The sequence below is a fragment of the Spea bombifrons genome, chromosome 4 (assembly GCF_027358695.1).
Source record: "Spea bombifrons isolate aSpeBom1 chromosome 4, aSpeBom1.2.pri, whole genome shotgun sequence".
Taxonomy (NCBI): domain Eukaryota; kingdom Metazoa; phylum Chordata; class Amphibia; order Anura; family Pelobatidae; genus Spea; species Spea bombifrons.
The window spans coordinates 61643611-61665262 of NC_071090.1; the positions used below are offsets into that span (position 1 = coordinate 61643611).

General features: G+C 36.6%; 1 protein-coding gene across 1 annotated transcript in view; it reads left to right on the top strand.

Moving 5' to 3' along the window:
- The window catches only part of RELN (reelin), a 147038-nt gene that overhangs the window by 118631 nt on the left and 6755 nt on the right, over window positions 1-21652 (top strand). Inside the window, exons 43-63 of the mRNA XM_053464229.1 lie at window positions 402-549; window positions 1165-1423; window positions 2164-2413; window positions 3702-3870; window positions 6547-6687; window positions 6889-7066; window positions 7973-8166; window positions 8253-8509; window positions 10829-10983; window positions 11539-11753; window positions 12173-12350; window positions 12829-13004; window positions 14101-14204; window positions 14489-14731; window positions 14869-15044; window positions 15626-15699; window positions 16312-16473; window positions 16612-16769; window positions 17584-17803; window positions 19214-19411; window positions 19995-20093. Of these exons, the coding sequence (XP_053320204.1) occupies window positions 402-549; window positions 1165-1423; window positions 2164-2413; window positions 3702-3870; window positions 6547-6687; window positions 6889-7066; window positions 7973-8166; window positions 8253-8509; window positions 10829-10983; window positions 11539-11753; window positions 12173-12350; window positions 12829-13004; window positions 14101-14204; window positions 14489-14731; window positions 14869-15044; window positions 15626-15699; window positions 16312-16473; window positions 16612-16769; window positions 17584-17803; window positions 19214-19411; window positions 19995-20093 (3754 nt within the window). The remainder of the gene's footprint in view (window positions 1-401; window positions 550-1164; window positions 1424-2163; window positions 2414-3701; window positions 3871-6546; window positions 6688-6888; window positions 7067-7972; window positions 8167-8252; window positions 8510-10828; window positions 10984-11538; window positions 11754-12172; window positions 12351-12828; window positions 13005-14100; window positions 14205-14488; window positions 14732-14868; window positions 15045-15625; window positions 15700-16311; window positions 16474-16611; window positions 16770-17583; window positions 17804-19213; window positions 19412-19994; window positions 20094-21652) is intronic.

Consider the following 21652-nt stretch of genomic DNA (forward strand, 5'->3'; position numbering starts at 1 on the left):
TTTTTATTAGCCTTTCTTAGCTTTGTCTGGAGTGGTCTGGTGTTAGCAATATAAACTACACATGGATCAGGCCACCATCTCGTGTGTTTAAAGCTGGACCCCAGTGCTAGGTTAATCATTGATTGCGTTGATAAGTACTGAAGGCTTGGAAGTCATTTTAGTTCAACACTGATTCTGCAAAGTATGTTCACCAAATATATTCTGTCTAGTTCCAACATATTTCTAGTGATCCAGGACTGGACGAGCTTTACCAAGATACATTTATTGGTTAAATAATGCTAGCGTGATGTTCATAGCAAACAATGTTGAGGATTTTATATGGTTGTTGAGACAAGAGTCTTATCAGTATTAATGTACCATAGGTCTCACGTCGCCCGTTATTATATGCTCTGTCCACTCAGGCCAGTTAGAATCTGATAGATTTCTTTTGGTCAGCGGTGGAAAGCCCTCTAGGAAATGTGGAATTTTATCCAGTGGAAATAACCTGTTTTTCAATGAAGAAGGTTTGAGAATGCTCATGACTCGAGACCTGGATTTATCCCTAGCAAGGTAAGATTTTTTTTTATTTATTACCCTAAATAAACTGTCTTTAGTGAAATCTGATACCCTTTATTGGTCCAAAAGAGAAGAATAATGTAAAGTTACCTAAACTTTCTGGACCTCAGATGTTTTGCCTTCCTTTGGATCAACAGCAGCAAATTCACAGATATAGGAAAGGCTGAACTTGATGGACGCATGTCTTTTTTCAGCCTATATAACTATGTAACTATGTCACTTTAGAAGATTAAACACACATTTGTTTCTCAGTAACATTAAACTGAATGGTATCTTGCAAAATTAGCAACAGGAAAGATACATTTTCTTTTCATGATTTTTCTGAGAAGCTAGTCACTCCTAACAATAACTACTACTTGTACCGTCAATAATTTGTCTCTGTTGTGAATTTTTACATAAGAGAGTTTGAATTGGCAGTGAAAATAGTAATAAATATTAGAAAAAAATAATTATATATGAATTAGAAAAAAAGAATGACGCGGAAAGTTAAGCGGAAACTTTTTGACTTGTGTTTTGTTGTTTTAGTGGGCATTTTTTGAACAAAATGTAGAAAGCTGCTATATCTGTCTGAGGATACTGCTTCAATTATGTTATATCAACCCCTTTTAGATTTGTGCAGTTTTTCATGCGGTTAGGCTGTGGAAAAGCAGTTCCAGACCCCAGAAGTCAGCCTGTCCTTCTGCAGTACTCACTGGATGGAGGGCTGTCGTGGAGCGTTCTGCAGGAGTTTCTCTTCAGCAACTCCAGTAATGTGGGCCGCTACGTTGCACTGGAAATCCCATTGAAGGCACGTTCAGGTTCTACCCGCCTCCGCTGGTGGCAGCCATCTGAGAATGGGCATTTCTACAGCCCTTGGGTCATTGATCAAGTAAGAAATAATTTTTTTTCTACACACAATAAACAAAGTCTTCAGACAGTCTCACAGAAGACAATTGATTTCAGTTACTTCATACTACTTCAATTTTAGTCAGTTTGTGTATTTACTTGAAGAGATTCACTACAGTTAGTAAACAATGATGTGCATTTCATTCATGTAGAATGCCAGGTTAACACAGCATGTAATAGAGAAGTCAATAGCAATCAGAGGGGACACAGGGAGCAGAGATACACTATGAGTCCTATCAAGGAGGCATGACATGACAATGCACATAATCTTCAGGTTGTGCATGTGTAGCACTTTAAATTAAGTTACTGCTCACCCTCAACTAGCCAATTTCCTACATCCACAGTAAAACATTAATAGAAGCCAGCAGGTTACATGCATGGAATAGAGTAGAAAAGACAGGCTAGACAATTTTAATAATTGAAATTTCATAAAAATAGGTTAAGAAAGAGGAAATTTCAAATGCTCAACTTGTTCTGTATTTTCTGGCCCATACCTACGTTTAACTCCTGACAAAATAAAAAACACATTGGAATGCTAAAAGGCATGTAATTAAGTGTAGAAATGAAACAATGATGCGATGAATCATAATACATCTGTTTTGTCTTGATTTTCTGTTATGATTTTCTGATAATTTTGCATGTTTTCAGTAAGATAAGCAAACATACAAAGCTGCGCTTTTCAGCCCAAGTTTTCAAGTCATACAATATATTCTTATCCTACAGATCCTTATTGGTGGGAATATCTCTGGAAACACAGTTTTGGAAGATGACTTTACAAGTCTAGACTATCGAAAGTGGCTTCTCCATCCAGGTGGCACTAAAATGTCAGTGTGTGGATCTACTGGCGATGCCCTGGTCTTCATAGAGAAGGCTAGCACTCGTTACGTGGTGACCACAGACATTGTTGTAAATGAGGACTCGTACATACAGATGGATTTTGCTGCATCTTGCTCTGTTACTGACTCATGTTATGGTAAGACTGCTTGTATATCAGAACAATATATACAGTATATATGCAGTCTAGGAGTAACAGCTCAGCCAGAAAATGGTAGACCATGCATAGTCACAGAGCGGGGCTGCTGAGTGCTGAAGCACACGTCACCTAAAAGTCGCCTGTCCTCTAGGATAATCTATAGTCTAGGGGTAACAACAGCTCATCCACGAAACTGTGGACCACACATGGTCACAGAGCAGGGCTGCTGAAGTGTGTATCGCATAAAAATTGCCTGCCCACTGCAACATTACTGACTACAGAGTTCCAAACTGCCTCTGAAAGCTTCATGAGAATGGGTTTCTATAGCCAAGCTGCTGCACACAAGCCAAAGATCCCTATGATCAATGTCTAGCAAACCACCACTGGAAACGTTCTCTGGAGTGATGAAGTAGGGTTCACTATCTGGAAGTCTGTGAAATTAATCTGGGTTTGGTAGATGCCAGGAGAATGTTTTGTGGAGAACAGCTAATGGTCTAGGGCTGTTTGTCAAGGTTTGGGCTTACAAATCATACAAAGATATTTTAGACAATTGTACAAGTATTGCTCCAGTATAGCTGTGCCTCTGTCCACAAAGCAAGGTTAACCAATATATGGTTTAATGCATTTGGAGTGAAGGAGCTTGGTACCTTTGGGATAAAATGGAATGCCAATTGCAAGCCAGGCCTTCCCATCCAACATCAGTGCCTAACCTCACAAATATTCTTTTGGCTCAATGGGCACACATACTTGCCCACACACTCCAAAGTCTTCCCAGAAGAGTGGATGCTGTTACAATTACAAAGAAGAGGGGACCTTTTTGGAATGGGATTTCCAATCAGCTCATATAGGTGTGAGGGTCAGGTGTCCACATACTTTTGGGATATAGTATATGTATTTGTACTTCAACGTACCGAATGAGAACTGGGTAATATTTTCACCAGTTATCAGATACTTTTTAGAAAATGCAACAATGGCAAGTGGTTGTACTATTAGGAAAGGGAATGTGAAATAAGTCGTTCAGATTTCACATAAAGGAAATCCAAGATTTACAATAATTAAGTGATTTTGAAAATCATACAAAATAAGTTATACGGTATAGTAGTAAAAAGAGTCATTAGGTTGTTGCCATCCAGCAGCTAAAGTCTTTCAACGCAAGTGATCATGTCTATTATTCCTAGGTAGCTAAACACGCTGCATTTAAATCAGAATACAGATCTTACACAAAAACTGTGAGTAATATTCATTTTCAATATGTTTAATTAAAACCTTGTTTTATCTTTTGTTTTAGCCATTGAATTGGAATATTCAGTGGATCTAGGACTGTCATGGAATCCAGTTCTTAAAGATTGCCTACCAACCAATGTGGAATGCAATAAATATCAACTTCAGAGGGTCCTTGTATCTGACACCTTTAACAAGTGGACCAGGTTCACCTTGCCTCTGCCTCCATACACCAGGTGTATATTTTTTTTATTTTTTTTTTTTATTCCTGTAGTTAATCACATGATCGGTGGGCATATAGCAAGTCAGATAACTTGAGTGCACTTTCAATGTCTAAGAAATCACATAGTAACAGCCTATAGACCACTCCCAGATCTCATTGTGTAATAATCCGCTTTATTTTTTATACAGACTTACCAGTCTGTATATTAATTGACTAAATAATTTATAATTTAGTACATAGATCTTCCTGTTTTCAATATCATAATGGATTGTGGTATGAAAAACTTACTTTTTAACAAAGATAAATAAGCTAGCTTATTGTGTTGTTGCTATATCCCTTTAAATGAAAAATACCCCATAACAATTATTTAGTGCTTGTTGTGTTTAGGTAAACACTACTTCAGATACGTTAAAACAGTTTTCAAAATGTATGCTCTAAAAACATAAGCAGCCATTATAATGAAACTGGGAAACAGCTTGAAAAATTGGAAACGTTTTACTAAACAAACTGCCAACTGGAGTTAGGTTTATTGGGTTTGTGTTTGTTCTGTGTCTGCACTTAGAGCAATTATTTCTACAATCCCATCTGCTTACGGAACTATCTTTACAACAAACAGGACAGATACAGAAATAGCAGTGCTTTCAATATGAGTGAATTAGTAGGGCGTAGATGCCTCTCATAATCCTCTTTTACAAACGATTGAGATCTCCAGGTTGATTTGAGGACATTTGTGTTTCCTTAACAACAAGTTTTACAAAACACAGATATTCCTCCTTTAAGATAGAATGGAAAGTTTTTGCATGATGGTTTACTGAAATTTTAAACAATTTTGTATAGAACAATGCAAAAATATTGTCTGTATGGGTTTAACCATTTCTTCCCCAAAATGTCTTTGGCACTAGACCATTAAAATTCATTGATTTGTAGAATGTATCCCCTACCTAGCATCTTGTGGTTCTAGTACTGAGTAGTACTGACTCACCAATCTGAGGTGGTATTTCAAGCCTCATTTAGTGTAATTAAATGTGGTTGTAGCAATTCTATAGGACAGTTGTAGCCATTTGTTATTAACCCATTTTGCCTCAGAAGGAACACAGAAGGAATGTTGTAATTCTGATGATTTAGAAACATCTTTTCAATGGGACAGAACCATAGTTGTACAAGGCACTACTACACACAAGGACATTATGCTTTACTTTTGCCCACCTCTACTTTTAAAAGGTCCATTGGACATGTCTTGAAACACTTTATGGCAAACCACTCCAACAAATGTCCAAATTCTTAATGAGGGTTCAAAAAGGCACCCAGCTTCAAAACACTGTAAATTATGTAAAATTGTAAAAAATCGTTTCATTTGACCAATATAAGTCACAGTAGAAAACCTTTCACCCAAACAGGACATACTCGGCAAAATACATTTTATTACGTTTTGGACAATTGGTTGACACTGTTTACAAGCAGGTGTCAAGACGTTCACATCATTATTTTCAGGATCCTACCCCAAATAATGTTAATTTTAGAAGTTGTAATCTTACAATCCTTTGTATTTCAGATTTTATCGTGCAATATGATATTGAAGAGATAATTGTTGCTCTGGTTTTTAGTTCAATTTGAGTTAGTGTATGACACTTGTTTAGATTATGTGCTGTCTAACTGTATATTTCAACATTCCTTTATTCTCCTTCTGTTTAACCAGGCTAAACACTGCCACCAATAGGTCAAACCTGTATTACCTGATCTAAGCTTGGTGATATTATACATATTCCTTCCACAAATGTTTTACCTATATAAATATACCTGTACAACTTTAATAAAACAGAACTTACTTTAATATGATAGTTTTAAGGGTGCTGATACTGCCTTTCATCGTTATATTTCATTATTATTATTATTATTATTTTATTAAATCTAAAACAAAAGCAGACCTTATAAGTAAACAAATATCTAAATTTGGAAGATACAAGAAAATGGTCTCCTTTTTTTCTCAAACTGATTTTGCAAGAATTGCTATCTATGACACTGAGAAATAAAACACGTCTTGTTAAGTGCTGATCAGATCATTCGTATTCTTTCTGTAAAAGAATAGAGGCCCTATGGAAATAAAAATATATACCAGTTATAGTGTCATTTTCAAGTCAGCTTTCTATAATAACTAACTGATAAATGATCTGGTATTGCATGATAATATACTGTTTAATATAGATTATCTGGGATAAGATGAACCATTAAGGCAATCAGTGTCACCTTTTGGTATGTCTGACAGGCGCTAAGGCACGGGGACACAGACAACGCAGTCTTCCACTTCCATTTAAAATGCTTTAATAAATGAAATATACCATTCACAAAAATAACTATCACCTATGCTTCCATGTTTCCTGCCTCACTTTGTAGCCTTAGCCCCACTTACCACCTTCTATTCATTGGATATTATTGTCCTTTGTAACTCAGCTCTACAGTGTCTTAAACCCGTCATTTCCTCTTCAGGACAGGGTAATAAAGAGCCTCCACCTCCCTGGGAGCTCCAAAGTATCTTACTCCCAAAGATAAGAAATTACTTTGCTTTTGAAAGAGAAGATGGTTGCTACACCTGGCTGCATGATGGCCATGCTCCAAAACCTATCCTAGATCATGAACATATTTACAGTTTAAGTTGTTCACTTATCACAATATGTATATTTTCTCCCCAAAGATCTCAAGCTACTCGATTCCGATGGAACCAACCATCTCCTTTTGAAAAGCAGCAAACCTGGGCTATTGACAATGTTTACATTGGAGATGGATGTGTGGACATGTGCAGTGGCCATGGGCGATGTGTACAAGGGAACTGTGTGTAAGTATAACAGATTATTTACATAGTCTGTTTTACTGCAATGAAGACTTACCATTAAACAGCTATATACAACAAATATCAGTTCTTTGGAGCTCTTTGACTTGCTCATAACTCACTGTTGTATATTTGCAGACCATGTCTTCTTTTTGACTACCCTATTCCTGTAAACATATGCTGACATGTAATATTGCTGATTTATAGGTGTGATGACTACTGGGGTGGCATGTACTGCGATGAGCCAGAGGTGTTTCTACCAACTCAACTGAAGGACATGTTTAACCGAGCTCCGGCCAGCCAGAACTGGCTGACTGTAAATGGTGGGAAGCTCAGCACCGTGTGTGGGGCTGTAGCTTCAGGGATGGCTCTTCATTTCAGTGGGGTAAGTCGAATTGTTGTCACTGTGATTTTTTGATTGACATTGTCAATAAATATTCTGTTTTTGTGAACAAGGATGAGGAAAAAATATAAGTGAAAAATTATTTAGCCAACAGTGGGTCTGTAGTTAAAGATGATACCTTTTATTGGGCAACCATAGAAAAAAGAAGTAGAACTATATGAGCTTTTAATTGAAGAAGAGACCTCTTATGAAGAAGAGATCTCTCAGGTCTTTAAAATGCATGTCTATATTTGTCTGTGCTGGCCCAATAAAATCTACCAAGCTCAGCTAAAGACCCCCATCATGGATCAAAAAGCAGTGTGTCGGTATACCATTTACCTCCAAAAATTCTATACCGAAAAACCTGTGAGTGGAAATGGGTACATAGAACAGTGTATAGGCACTACTTTCTGTAAAGACGTTAAAAAAGAAAATGTAAAAAATCCCAAGAAAGCTGATGCATTCAGGTGCAATATAAATTAAATAAAGTGGAGTTGCGGGAAGGAAACTCTTTGTGTTGGGAAAAGGTTAGGAACATAATGAAAACCATTTCATGAAGTAGTGTTCCTACAGGCAAAAAAAATACAAACACAACCTTTGTATGTGATTAGTTGTATGAGTGCAATAATACAAGACGTATGTGTAAATTAGTGAATACATATGTGATTACACATGATGACATTTGGAGTTAGGATTTGTTTTACAGCAGAAACGGAATGCTAGCTGTAACAGCCCGGGGAGGCAATATGCAGTGTTTTAGCTGCTGCAGACTACAACCCCCAGCTGTTTGTTGAGTATAATAGTGGTTGGAGTTCACAGCAACAATTAGTGATAGATGATTGTATGTAAGAACATGCAGTGTTTTGTAAATTTTACTGTTGCTGAATGGAATGTCTTTTTTCTCCCCAGGGATGTACCCGTATGTTAGTCTCTGTGGACCTGAATCTCACCAGCGCCGAATTTATTCAATTTTATTTCATGTATGGTTGTCTGATAACCCCTCACAGCCGAAACCAAGGTGTTCTCCTAGAGTTTTCTGTGAATGGAGGCATTAGTTGGCACCTTCTAATGGAAATTTTCTATGAAGATTACAGGAAGCCAGGGTATGTATGTATGTACAAGCAAGAAGCACATTTTAAACATTAATTCTTAAAATACATTATAAACATTTTCTTCACATTTTTTTCAGATTTGTGAACATTTTGTTGCCAGCTAGTGCTAAAACTGTGGGGACCAGATTCCGTTGGTGGCAGCCCAAACACGATGGGTTGGAGCAGAATGACTGGGCCATTGACAATGTATTGGTATCTGGCTCTGCAGATCAGAGCACAGTAATGTTAGATACATTCAGCGGGGCCCTACTTCCACAACACGAGCGCACACCTGCTGATGCAGGACCCACAGGAAGGATATCGTTTGAGATTTTTGGTGAAGAGAGAACTTCAGGTATAGTTGTTGAATTCATTATTAGTGTTCTTCCAACTACTATTATTTGCTGTTGTATTGTATTAGCTTTTAATGTTCAGAGTATTTTAGAATATGTTTTGTACCTGCTATTGTTTTAGTTCTTGATGCTATATCAGTATGAATGTCAAGCACCCTAGATCAGGATGAGAGCCACGCAAGCTCTCTAGATCAGGATGAGGGCCACACAAAGCTTTGTAGATGAGGCCACAGTATGCTTTTAACAAGTATACTTTTTAAAGTATGGTCTGCCATATAAACAGGTTTACCAATTCTCCTTTTTGTGTCTCTAGTTTATTTTGATTGTGCGCAGGATATGTCTCTTGTTCACATTTAATTTATCAAAATAAATGAAAGAGCTAGAAAATACAAAAAATAGAATTAAAAATTCACAGAGATAGAAAAGCAAAGTAACAGAAAAAATATTTTGAACATAAAATGCAATGCTGTATACAGTAATGTAGGTTAGCACTGACAAAAACCTAGGGTTTTCTCATTGTTTTCCAATAAACATCCTTAAACTCCTGGAGGCTGACATTGTTATCAACCATGTGATATTTTGGACTTTCCCTGGTCAAACACCGCAGTGAGTTGGTTCTTTACGGCAATGCTAATGAAGTCCAATCGTCCACAAACTCTCATAAGTCATTGCTGGGTGAAACATTCTGTTGTGAATGGTAGACTGGGCTAAGATAACAGAGCTAAAACACATACAAATGGCTTATATGCATATTCCTGAAAACATATTATGCAAAAACTAGAACTATTTTAAAAAACGAAAACAGCACAAGATTTGAAGGAGTTCCCCTTTAATTCCCCTGGAGTCAGGGGAAGCATAACAAATCCATTATTTTCCTCTGGGACAATTTCTCCAACTCAGCATTATCAAATCAATCACAAAACAAAATTACTTTTTAAATTATATTATTTATATTAAATTATATTATTTATATTAAAAAGTGTGCAATTTACACAGTGCCTGGGGACACTATGTTTAATACATTTTATGGTATGCCTTTCTGATTTATATTTCTGAAGGCAACACAAAGCTTTCTTAAACAGAGAGATGGCCATGCAAAGCTCCCTAAATCAATGTGACAGCCACGCAAGACATTAGAGAACTTTTTTCTTTTCAATGTGGAATGCTATCTTTAAAATGACACAACAGCCATTCACCGTAATGCATATGATAGCTGAGTGGCCTCTTTAAATGGTAGTGTCCCCTTTGCTAATGCATGGGTGGATTCTGCAGAATTCCCTTAAATGCATTTGCCCCTTCACCACTCCCAGCTATTGGCTGCCCAAGAGGTCTGAACACATTTGCTAAGACATTATATGTCCACTGCTAGTCAACTCTGGGTCTGTGAACAGCATGGGGGTCTTACAAGATCCCCTCACCTCCCCCCGTACACAAGCATGGAAAGCACTCCTATTGATTTCAATGATGAAACCTTCCTGACACTGATTGGCTGCTTGAAGCTGTCACCAGTGGCACGAATGGTCAGAGTCGAAGAGCTGCTGCTTCTTCATAAGGTAAGTGAATTTAAAAAAAACACTTAAAGTAAATCTGCATTGCTTCCGTCTGTAACCTTCCACCAAATTGTCATATGAAAATGTTTACCAATTCTCTTTTCAGGTCTGTAGTGCAATTTGAATAATGCATAAAGTCAATAATGTATATATCAACTTTAGAAAAGCTCTCTGGGACATTAAACTGTACTTTAACGTTGATTCTTGTGGATGTGGATTGGTATGAATTTATATTTTAACAAAATTTGCCAGTTTTGTTAATTCATACGAATGTCTGAAAACAAGGGGCTCCAAATATTTGTTTAGATTTTGTTGCTTTTTCACTGTCACTCAAACTCACACTTTTCTCATGCTTTCTCACACTTACTCACTCTCTCATGCTCACTCTCAATGTCTCCCTACCTTCTCTGCTAACTGCTTCAGTATCTTTTTTTCACAGCTCAGCTTCTTCTCTTGCCTATTCTTGTTCTTCTTTCTTTGTCCCCTACTCCTGGTATCAGCTCATTTAACCAGGCCCCTTCTGCCAAAGGGCGGTGATCATGCTGGGATCACCGTGGCTCCGCCCTTTTGCAGAAGTACTCTTAGAGGCCAGAATATTGCAGATGGATTCAAGAAGTGTTTCTGCACCTCCAGTTGTTTGAAAACTTAATATGAAGCAAAAAAAAATATCCCAATATTTTTTGCGCAAGTCTATTGTGAAGAACTTTAGGCATGGTTTCCATTTGATAATCACTGTATTCACTCACAAGCAATTGCGTTTTTAATTGCAAGTAAGCGAACACTGGCTGTTCCACGATGACTGCAGTATAGAGAGATTCTGCGATTCTTCAGATGGAGTTATGATTTGCGGAAGCCATGATGGGCGGGAAGTGAATACAGTTACTCACGATCTTACACCTGCAGAAGGCTGGATCATGCAGTTCAAAGTTAGTCCCCAAAACTTGTATTATCTATTTTTTGGTTTTGCAGTTTTGTTTTTACACTAGTATAAAAAATGTACGTGTTTGTAATCACATCTTAGCATTTTAAGAAAGCTTCAACCAGCCCACAGGACAACAGGAGGAACAAGGAGAAGACATTAATTATATAATCAATTTAGAGTTTTTGTAGAAAATGCTTCCTCATTGTCAATGTGCAAATTAATACAGATACATTAATATTTACCTGAATGTTTACTCTGTGTACATGAATGCTTAATACTTAGACCATGAGAATAAATAGATTATTCCTCTCTAGAGTAACTCCATTTTTGTGAAATATATTGTTTTATTACCCATTAGCACTATAATTTCTCTAAGATTTTAAAACAAAAAAGCAAAACAAGAATACTTACTATCAAACTACTGATTGTCCCTGCTGTGTACTATCCATAAATTTATAATAATGTTTTCTTATTTTACTAATTCATATACAGCTAGATTGCTGTAGTAAGTCATTGCTAGACCCAAAGATGTGATTGTACCTGTTAATTGTCACATCAGATCGCCGTTGGCTGCCGGAACCCAGAGAAGATTGTGCAGAACCAAGTGCATATAGAGTACTCCACTGATTTTGGTGTGAGCTGGAGTTACTTAGTGCCACAATGCTTACCTGCTGATCCAAAGTGCTCTGGTGGTGTGTCACAGCCATCCGTTTTCTTTCCAGCTAAAGGGTGGAAAAGAGTCATCTATCCGCTTCCTTATAACCTTATTGGCAAGTAAGTGGTTCTCTTCCAATTCCAATTTTGTGTATAATACATGGTCTAACAAAGAAGAAATCCAGGGACAGTAAAAACCACCATCTAGTACAAAAATACCATAAGACTGTTAAGCTGTAAATTGCTGAAAATGAGGTATACAGATAGAAAGACAATCATTTAAAGTGTTTCATGCCCCAAAAAACACTTTATCATAGGCTCTTAATCATGGTGTAACATTTAAGGTAATTATTATAGAGACGTTTGTTACCTCTAACATCTTAGTTGTGTTTGAATGAATACACGTTTCCATTGGTTGTAATTACAGCAAAAGCTTATTGGCTTTACAAATTAGAATCTTCTAATTAACTCAGGATAACATGTGTAAATTTGGTTCTGCAATGCTTACTCTAAATAATTCTACATGATATTCTTCCCAGTTCTGTCAGATTTAGGTTTTACCAGAAGTATTCAGATATGCAGTGGGCAATAGACAACTTCTACATTGGACCAGGGTGTTTAGACAATTGTAAGGGACATGGAGATTGCTTGAAGGAGCAATGTATCTGTGATCCAGGATACTCTGGCCCCAACTGTTACCTCTCACAAGCTCTGAAGGTATGTATACCAAGGAATATTGGTTTCTAAACATCAATTTGTGTGCTCCTGCTGAAAGCTCAGTATAGTTTTTTATGGATATCTGCATGTGGTCTATTTCTATCTGCCTTTGCGTATTTCTGTGTTTTTTTTTATTAAATAATAAAACATAAATACAAAACAATAATACAAATAGTAGAAATTCTTTAAATAGCATAAAAATATGTCTATGATCTATCTGTAGTATAGTTAAGCATCTTAACATTTAGTAATACAGAATTTAGCTAGGTCGAGATACTTCACATATTATCTCATGACCTAACATAACATAACAAAAACATAACAGTCATACCTCACCTACACATACTAAAGAACTCGAATCTTAATTTGTTTATTATAAATTACCATAGGCAATGACACCCGTAACAAGTATACAAAAATATGACATATTTAGAATAAAGCTAATTTGGACTGAATTGTATGTTGGTGTGTGTTACAGACATTTCTGAAGGAACGTTTTGACAGTGAGGAAATGAAATCAGATTCCTGGCTATCCACGGAAGGAGGAAAGACATGTACGGAGTGTGGGGTTTTGGCAGAAGATACAGCTTTATATTTTGGGTCAGCTGCGGTGAGGCAAACAGTAACTCAGGATCTGGATCTCAGAGGTGCAAAGTGAGTGGCATCTGTATCCTATTTTGGATGTTTGAATTGTAAGACAGCTTGAAAAATCGATTTAGTAGATGGCTCACTTATCATATGAAGCTGACAAAAGGCACTGATGTTGGACAAGAAGGCCTAGCTCCCAATCTCCATTCCAGTTTGTCCCAAAGGTGTTTGATGGAGATTTCCATTGCTCCAAAGTCCAGTGGTGGCATTGTATTTGTCTGTGTAAGGCTTGCATGCAGCTGCTCGGGCATGGAAACCCATTCCATGAAGCTCCCGCCGGGCAGTTTTTGTGCTGATATTAATGCCAGTGGGAGTTTGGAACTCTTCAGTTATAAAAGACTTTTACGCACCATGCGCCTCAGCACTGCTGTTTCTAAACGCTTCCACTTTCCAATAATACCTCTTACAGTTGACCGTGGAATATCTAGCAGGGATGATATTTCACAAACCGTCTTACTGCAAAGATGGCATCCTATCACAGTGAATTCACAGAGCTCTTCAGATTGACCCATTTTTTTCACAAATGTTTGTAAATGCAGACTGCATGGCCAGGTGCTTGATTTTTATACACCTGTAGCAATGGGTCTGATTGAAACACCTGAATTCAATAATTAAGAGGTGTGTCCCAATACTTTTTTCTATATGGTATATGCTTCAATTCCTCTAAGAAATCTTTGTAAACATTTTTTTGTTCTGATTTTCCTGCTGTTGGAATTTATAATTAAACTAAGACTTGTTTATGTCCATGTATAGTGTATAATATGCATATAAAGAGCTCTGGACTCTTGTTGTACCTTGGGCAATCAGACATCCTCCACTAGGGTAGCCTGAGTACAAACCTCTCTAAACTATATAAATAAGGTGCTGTCCATCTTATGCAGTGATTATTGTTAGATATATTTTAGGAAACAGAAGCAAAATTAAAATCTCAAGGTATCTTTCTTTTTTTGTCAGTTGATTTGCATGGTTTTCACTCCATGAGGCGTAGATGAAGCAAAGGATATGGGGAGATTTAGTCAACTCTACCCATTTGCCAAGAACTTGGTAGCTAGGCCTTGTTTGAAAACACATATAATGTGATTACATTATTTTAATCCCCTAGGTTTGTGCAGTATTGGGCAAGAATTGGCAGCGAGAACATGACATCGTGTCGCAGACCCACATGCAGAAAAGAAGGCGTCCTGTTGGATTATTCTATTGATGGAGGCAAGTTCTAATTTCTTTGCCACTGTATGTTGTACTCTTCCTGCTATCCGCTGAAAGCTTTTAAGGCCTACATCTTAATGGCCATTTTGGTAACAACGATTTTTCAACATCTTTGTCAAGAGCAGCAGGTGTATATTGTATACCCGCTGACTCTTGCTTCAGAAAGTTTGCACTGAAATAAATACTGTAGGAAGAAGATGAAATATTTTATGTACTTATCTCTCTTCTGTAGTATTATATAATAGCCAGCAAGAATTGAAGCTGTTTTGTCTTTCTTCTCTTAGGAATTACATGGACATTGCTTCATGAATTGGATTACCAAAAATACATGTCAGTCCGATATGATTACATTCTTCTGCCAGAACATGCACAGACTAATACAACACGATTTCGCTGGTGGCAGCCATTTACAGTCAGCAACGGCCTAGTCGTTACAGGCCAGGATCGCTCTCAGTGGGCCCTTGATAATATCTTAATTGGTGGAGCTGAGATCAATCCTAGTCAACTTGTAGACACCTTTGATGATGGTAGGCTTCTCAGAAAAACATTAAAATAATTTACTGCACATTCCAAGCAGACATTAATGTGCCTGTAATGTGTAAAACTGTGACTATATCTCATCATATATACCTGTACCAGAAATACCTCTCTTTTTACTTATTAGAGGGTACTTCCCATGATGAACACTGGAGCTTTTTTCCTAATGCTGTAAGAACTGCTGGCTTCTGTGGAAACCCATCATTTCACCTTTACTGGCCCAACAAAAAGAAAGACAAGACGCATAATATACTGTCCTCAAGAGAGCTGATTATCCAGCCAGGTTACATGATGCAGTTCAAGGTAGCATTTTATTTTAGATGCTGTTCTGACAATTGACTGAAATCTTACAATATGTACAGATAACTCTTGGAACTATGTGATGCTTTTTAGGGGCCAACATATTCAGAACATGGATTCAATAGCTTTCAAGACCTCTAAGATATCCTTCTTCATATTCGATCATTATGTTTTTTTACTAAAGGGTTAGTGTGCAGGAGAGTTGTAGCTTTAACTTATTGACTTTGCTATGTGTTATGAAGACCAGCCCCAGAACACCAGAACAAGAAGAAAACTATGTACATAAACAAATATTCCAATATATAATGTGTCTGGGATACAACTATTGCTGAAGGAACTAATATGACAAAATAAGTAAAGAGGCAACCCTTTTCTATAGTGTTATTATTCAGCAATCCAAGTTACAGAATATTGAATTACTTTTTATGTTTATGATAATTCTTGTTACTTCTTGAATTCCTGAAAAACTTCACAACATGGTATAAATCAAATGTACGTGCTGCATAGAACACATAGCATGTCTCTGTATAAATCTAGCTCCAGAATTGAGTTGGTTACCATAATTTTGTACCTCTTGGTTACAGATTGTGGTTGGATGTGATGTCAACTCATGTGTAGATCTTCACTCTGTAATGCTTGAATATAGCAAGGATGCCAGGTATGTTCACTTTATTACAATGGAGATAATTTATAAGGGGCCCATACTTGGACATAGTGCTCTGTGTGTTTCTGCAGCCTAAGGGCCATAGCAATGTGCATGCTTTCTGTATATTTCTTAATAAATTATATTAGATCATCAGTCTGCCACTGCAGAAAATTATGTAGTGTGGCATAAGCTTTTACGACCTCTTTTAAGGTCTCTTTTCAGACAGAATCAAATTATTTATGGGATAAAATACTAACTCCACAAAGGCTTCATCAAATTTTGAAATATGTATCCTGAAACTCACTTTATTTGATTTTATGAAGCTAATATTGCACTGTTCAATAATGAATGTAACAAGAAAAATCAGCTTTTAAAGGAATGTATGACTAGAACTAGGAGGTGTCACATGATCATAAATTTCTTGCTAACGCTTGAACGCTAGGGGCTGATTATTACTTTCCATCGTTTATTGAACTTTTTTCTTTTTTTCCAACTGATCAGATGTTAGACTTATGTTTGTCAAACTATGGAAAAAATAACTAAAGAAAGCTAAATGTTAACACAATTAAGGAAGAGAAAATAAGGTATGTTGACTCTTTTGCCCTTTTGTATTGCTTGAAATAGGACAGACTCATGGCAGTTGGTGCAGACCCAGTGTCTTCCTTCTTCCACCAATAGTATTGGCTGCTCTCCATTTCAGTTCCATGAAGCCACCATCTATAACTCTGTCAATAGCTCGGTTTGGAAAAGAGTAACATTGCAGCTTCCAGATTACGTATCGTCAAGGTAGGTCCTCTTTATTAGCAGAATCATATTATGATGTATTTTGTGAAATGTATGTTTCGGTTATATTTTATGGTGATATAACTCAGTGTTCAATGTGTACTCGGTGCGCTGCATTAACTAACCTTGTTTTCCCTACAGTGCAACACAGTTCCGCTGGATTCAGAAAGGCGATGAGGCGGAAAAACAGAGTTGGGCGGTTGACCATGTATATATTGGAGAAGCTTGTCCTAAGCTCTGCAGTGGACACGGATACTGTACAACAGGAACTGTTTGTATTTGTGACGAGGGGTACCAAGGTAAGTTCTTTTGTAGTGTGTAGTTTAATAGCAGTGTCACTGTTGGCGCCAATGGGACAAGTGTGACTCTAGGTTTAGAAGAGCTCTAATTAAGGACTTAACATAACTTACAATATGCAATACTGAGGTTCATTTATATATATGAAAACATGATAAATCTGTGTCCCTTACTGCATTAATTAGTTTACATGTATTTGTTAGTGGACACAGTAATCTTCTTTAGCTCACAGGTACTAAGTGTCCCATATGGTCTTTCTTATGAGTCTTAAGAGACTCCAGTCCTGTCATACTGGTGAATCAGGCATCTGTATTAGATCACGCAGTCGGTCCTCCTCACAATTCGTTATTTAGGGGTCCTTTTAAAGCCTGCCCACAAATGTAATTGTTTTCTATATGGCCGTTCCTCTTTTATATGATCCAGCTTCTTGTAAACACAAGTAAATTCACCATATTGTCCAATTATAAGTGGGAGAGGCTAATACAGTGAGGCAATTTAAACATGCATGGGAAAGGCATAAAGCTTTCCTGAATCTAAGGCAAGTCCAATGACTGATTAAGGCCCATAACTCTATATTAGGAAAAATAGCGAGACTAGATGGGCCAAATGGTACTTATTTGACATCAAATTCCATGGTTCTAAGTATTAGATTGGGCCCCATACAATCTTTTAGGGTCCTAGAAACCTACAACAGTCTATTTCCTCTATGCTATAAAGTAAAGTGCCAAAATATAAAAACTGAATACATATGTACATATTTAAAATGTAATACTTTGGATGAAAGTTTTTTTTTTTAAGATTAACAATTGTTTTCAGGTGATGACTGCTCCATATTTAACCATGACCTCCCAAGTTACATCAAAGACAACTTTGAATCTGAAAAAGTAACAGAAATAAATTGGGAAAATATTCAAGGAGGTGTAATAGGAAATGGATGTGGACAGCTGGCTCCCTATGCACACGGAGACTCACTTTATTTCAATGGATGCCAGATCAGACAAGCCATAACGAAACCACTAGATCTTACTCGAGCCAGGTATGACCATTTTGTTTGTTAATTTGTGTCCATATTTTTATACTTAATTAATATTTTGCTGCAACAAAAAGTCAAGAGATACTCAAGTGTAGGTTATAATTTCCAAATCAACTAATATACAATACAATAAGTAATAATATCTAGTCATTCTGTGATTCCTACATTCAAATGTGCATATATTGGGCTTGATACGGAGACAAGATTTATATAAATGTTAAGCCTTTGTAATCACAGCCTAGGATCATTGATTCCTTGTCGAAAACCAATGTGTATTTTATAAGATAAAAAAACACGGCACTCTTAACGAACGCAAAGTAATTTTAGTTAGATGTTAGCTCATCCGAGTATGATTCTTCAGAACAAATGCAGTTAATTCATTTGGAAGGGTTAGTTTATCACTGCTTTAGTGTTTCTTCTCTCTCTCTGCAGATGCTGAATTGCTTTCTGTTTCTTTAGAGTGTCTAAACTTTTCTAGATAAAGTTTTCCATGACCGTATATATAAATATGTATCCAGTATCAACAAAATAATATATGCACATTTCCCTGCGTCACATAGTAATTGTCAGTTTCTATTGATATTCAGTGTTTTTTTCTTTTAGAATTTAAGACATGTAGTTAGATCGGTAACCATTTCCACCAACATTAATACCAAGTAAGGTTTAGATGCGTCATTGGATCAAGCCTATTTTATCCAGATGTATGATGGAAAAACACCAATTACCATATCTTACGATTAAAAGACAATTTATCGTATGAGAAAGAGCACTAATTTCATACATGGTCTGAATAAAATAGCATAGTGAGGAGGTTTTTCATCTTAGTAGTTAAATGCCAATATTGCAAAAAAAGCAAATAGTAAAGTTCATTAATAGACTTTATAAATTAAAAAGAAAGCGTCTCACAAGGAAATAATGTGATATTTTTGTGACTGATCTCTGAAAGAGTGCCAGTGTTAGCAGGTATCTGTATCTAGATTATATGGTGGATGTCAATGGATTGTCAAAATAAATATAATTCTAACCAGGTTTACAGGGAAATACATTAGATTATTCGTATTATATTTTATTTATATATAGCGCCAACAATTTATGCAGCACATCTAACAGTGTATGTATCCAAAGTGTAAGGCAAAGCTAGATTTGCCAGATGCAAAATGGAACTGCCTATTGAACATCTACTGTGTCTACAAATAACTAACCTTTTATAATCTTGTAAAATATATAAACTAAACCAGAAAAGTAAGACTTCTCTTTTATCGAAAGACATTTAATGATATACTTTAAACAGTCTCTGTGACTCCTTATAGCATGTTGTTTATTATACTTTAATTGCAGTGGTGTTATATAGTCTGGAGATGCTTCTGTTGGCTAATCCATATTTTAATCTGTACCTTTGTTTTCCTTCTAAAGCAAAATTATGTTTGTCCTTCAAATTGGAAGCATTGCACAGACCGAGAGCTGCAATACCAACCTCAGTGACTCGAACACAGTAGATAAGGCTGTGTTGTTACAATATAGCGTCAATAATGGGATCACATGGCAAGTCATTGCCCAGCACCAGCCAAAAGACTTTATACAGGCCCAGCGAGTATCTTACAACATCCCACTGTAAGTAATTGATTCTTTTGATTCAATATAAAATATAAAAATGGACCAATTGTAATACCTTGAAATTAGAAAGATTGCTATATCACATGTCTTTTAGCAAACCCTACTCATCAAGGTGTGCATAAGGCGCTTATTTGTACCTTGTGTTTTATATCCTGCTTATATATATATATTTATATGCTGCTTGTATTTTATCATTGTTTCTTTATTTGTTGTTTATGGATGTTATGCAACAGCATTGGTGTGTAATTGAGTAGAGTCAACTCTTTTACAGAACTGTGCCCACTCAAAACTGTTGTGCTATTCTCTTACAGCCATGTTATTTAAAACTTTAAAAGTAAAGATTAAAAAGGATAAAAAACAAATTCAGCGACATATCCAGAGATAAAGAAGAAACAGGCACAATATATATATATATTTTTGCATATATTGACACTGAGTTTCCATTAAAAAACTGTTTTTCTAGCGGCCCAGTTATTAAATGTATAGCCTCCCCTATTGTCATAATATGGCCAGTAAATGTTCTGTTAACTGTGATATTATTGCAGTTGAGTCACAATGAGACTGTGGTCTTGTGTTGCAGGGAAGCGCGAGTGAAAGGAGTCTTACTACGTTGGTGGCAACCACGGCACGGTGGAACAGGTCATGATCAATGGGCTTTGGATCATGTAGAGGTTGTACTGTGAGTATCTGCACCGCCTCAGTCATTATAAAGACACATCCACTCTCCATCACTATGCTTACCATGTGGGTATGTAAGAATCGACAGTCTTATTGAAACAACATAAAGGTCAGTGATAAAAGGGTACAAACTTGGAGTCTAGTCAAACCATTATAATAACTATTAAATATAAATATTAAATGACATCATATCTCACAAAGCTATATAATAGGATTTCAGACTGACATTATTTCAACTAAATGTCAAATGGATAGGTGCCCCACACATATATATGTTAGGGCAACCACATCAGTCATTTTTATAAGCATACATTTACAGAAAAACACGTCATATAAAATGTATACGTATCCTTGATTAAAAATAGCCAATGTGTTAATGTAAGTATCAAGTCACAACATACTCAGCTTTGTTCACCTGGTTCATATAATGCTTTTCTCTACTTCTCATAACTCTACACCCACCTCTCAGTCCTATCTCTTCCTACTGTCTTTTGTGCTTCTTCAAACTTCACTATAAATATCTGAAGGTCAGGCATTTCTAATCTACTCCTCTCCTTGGGAAGAGACCCACACTAGCCGTAGAACTGTAACTAATATAGGTCTACTTGCCCACTAACAACAAATGGTTTGTGGTTATATGGTTAATAAGGGAAAATTATATGTAAAACCCCAACTAGACAAAAAAGGGAAGGCAAAAGGTTTGTTGTCCATTCACTGAAGCTGTTTGTAGCCTGATGGCAAATAAATCTCATAATAATTACTGTATATTATGAAGAAATAACTTGACCTCCGTTGCTGAGGAATCTGTCTGTGACTGGCCCTTTATAATACATAGATTTAATCTAATTTTATTTTATCACAACTCACAGATTTTTGGTGAATAGGTCCCAAAATGAAACAAGATGGGCTACCAATAAGGCATCCTCTGATAAGAGTTTGACAATGTGTGTATGTGAAATGAAAGTTACTTTGATGACTTTGTGTTTAAATACATGTCTAAGGGAAAATAAATAGGTGACTTTGCATGAGCAAAAATTGTAATCCCTTTTTCTTTACCACATCGGTGGAAAGTCTTATTAAATTTAAAAAAAAGGAACTCTTTTGTCCTTCCAGCCAAAGTATGTACGGTAAAAAGGCATGGAGTTGGGCTGGCCAGCCTGAGGTCTCAGCCATACAGAGTAAGAGGCCCTCTCTGCAGGCGTTGGTGTCTTTGTTTATCTGGAAGGACACTGTGTAGACCCACTGCCAGGAGCCAAGCATGTGGCTCCAGTCCATATTGGCCCACCCAATTATAATACTTACCGTTTAATGAGGGCCTCTCTGTATATAATTAAATTTTTTCAGTTTTTATAAAATTACAAGTAACACGTCATAAAAGATGTTGGTGGCCTGAATCCCTCCCAAGCCGCCAGTATTTCTAGACAGCTGCTCTCACCTGTTGTGACCAAGCTGCAAACTAAAAGTCATCTATTTTTGTGCTGTTCAAGCCTTGGATATAAATTCCATCCACATCCTTCCACTGCTAGTTGTTGAGGTGCAAGACTACTACCAGTGTAATTT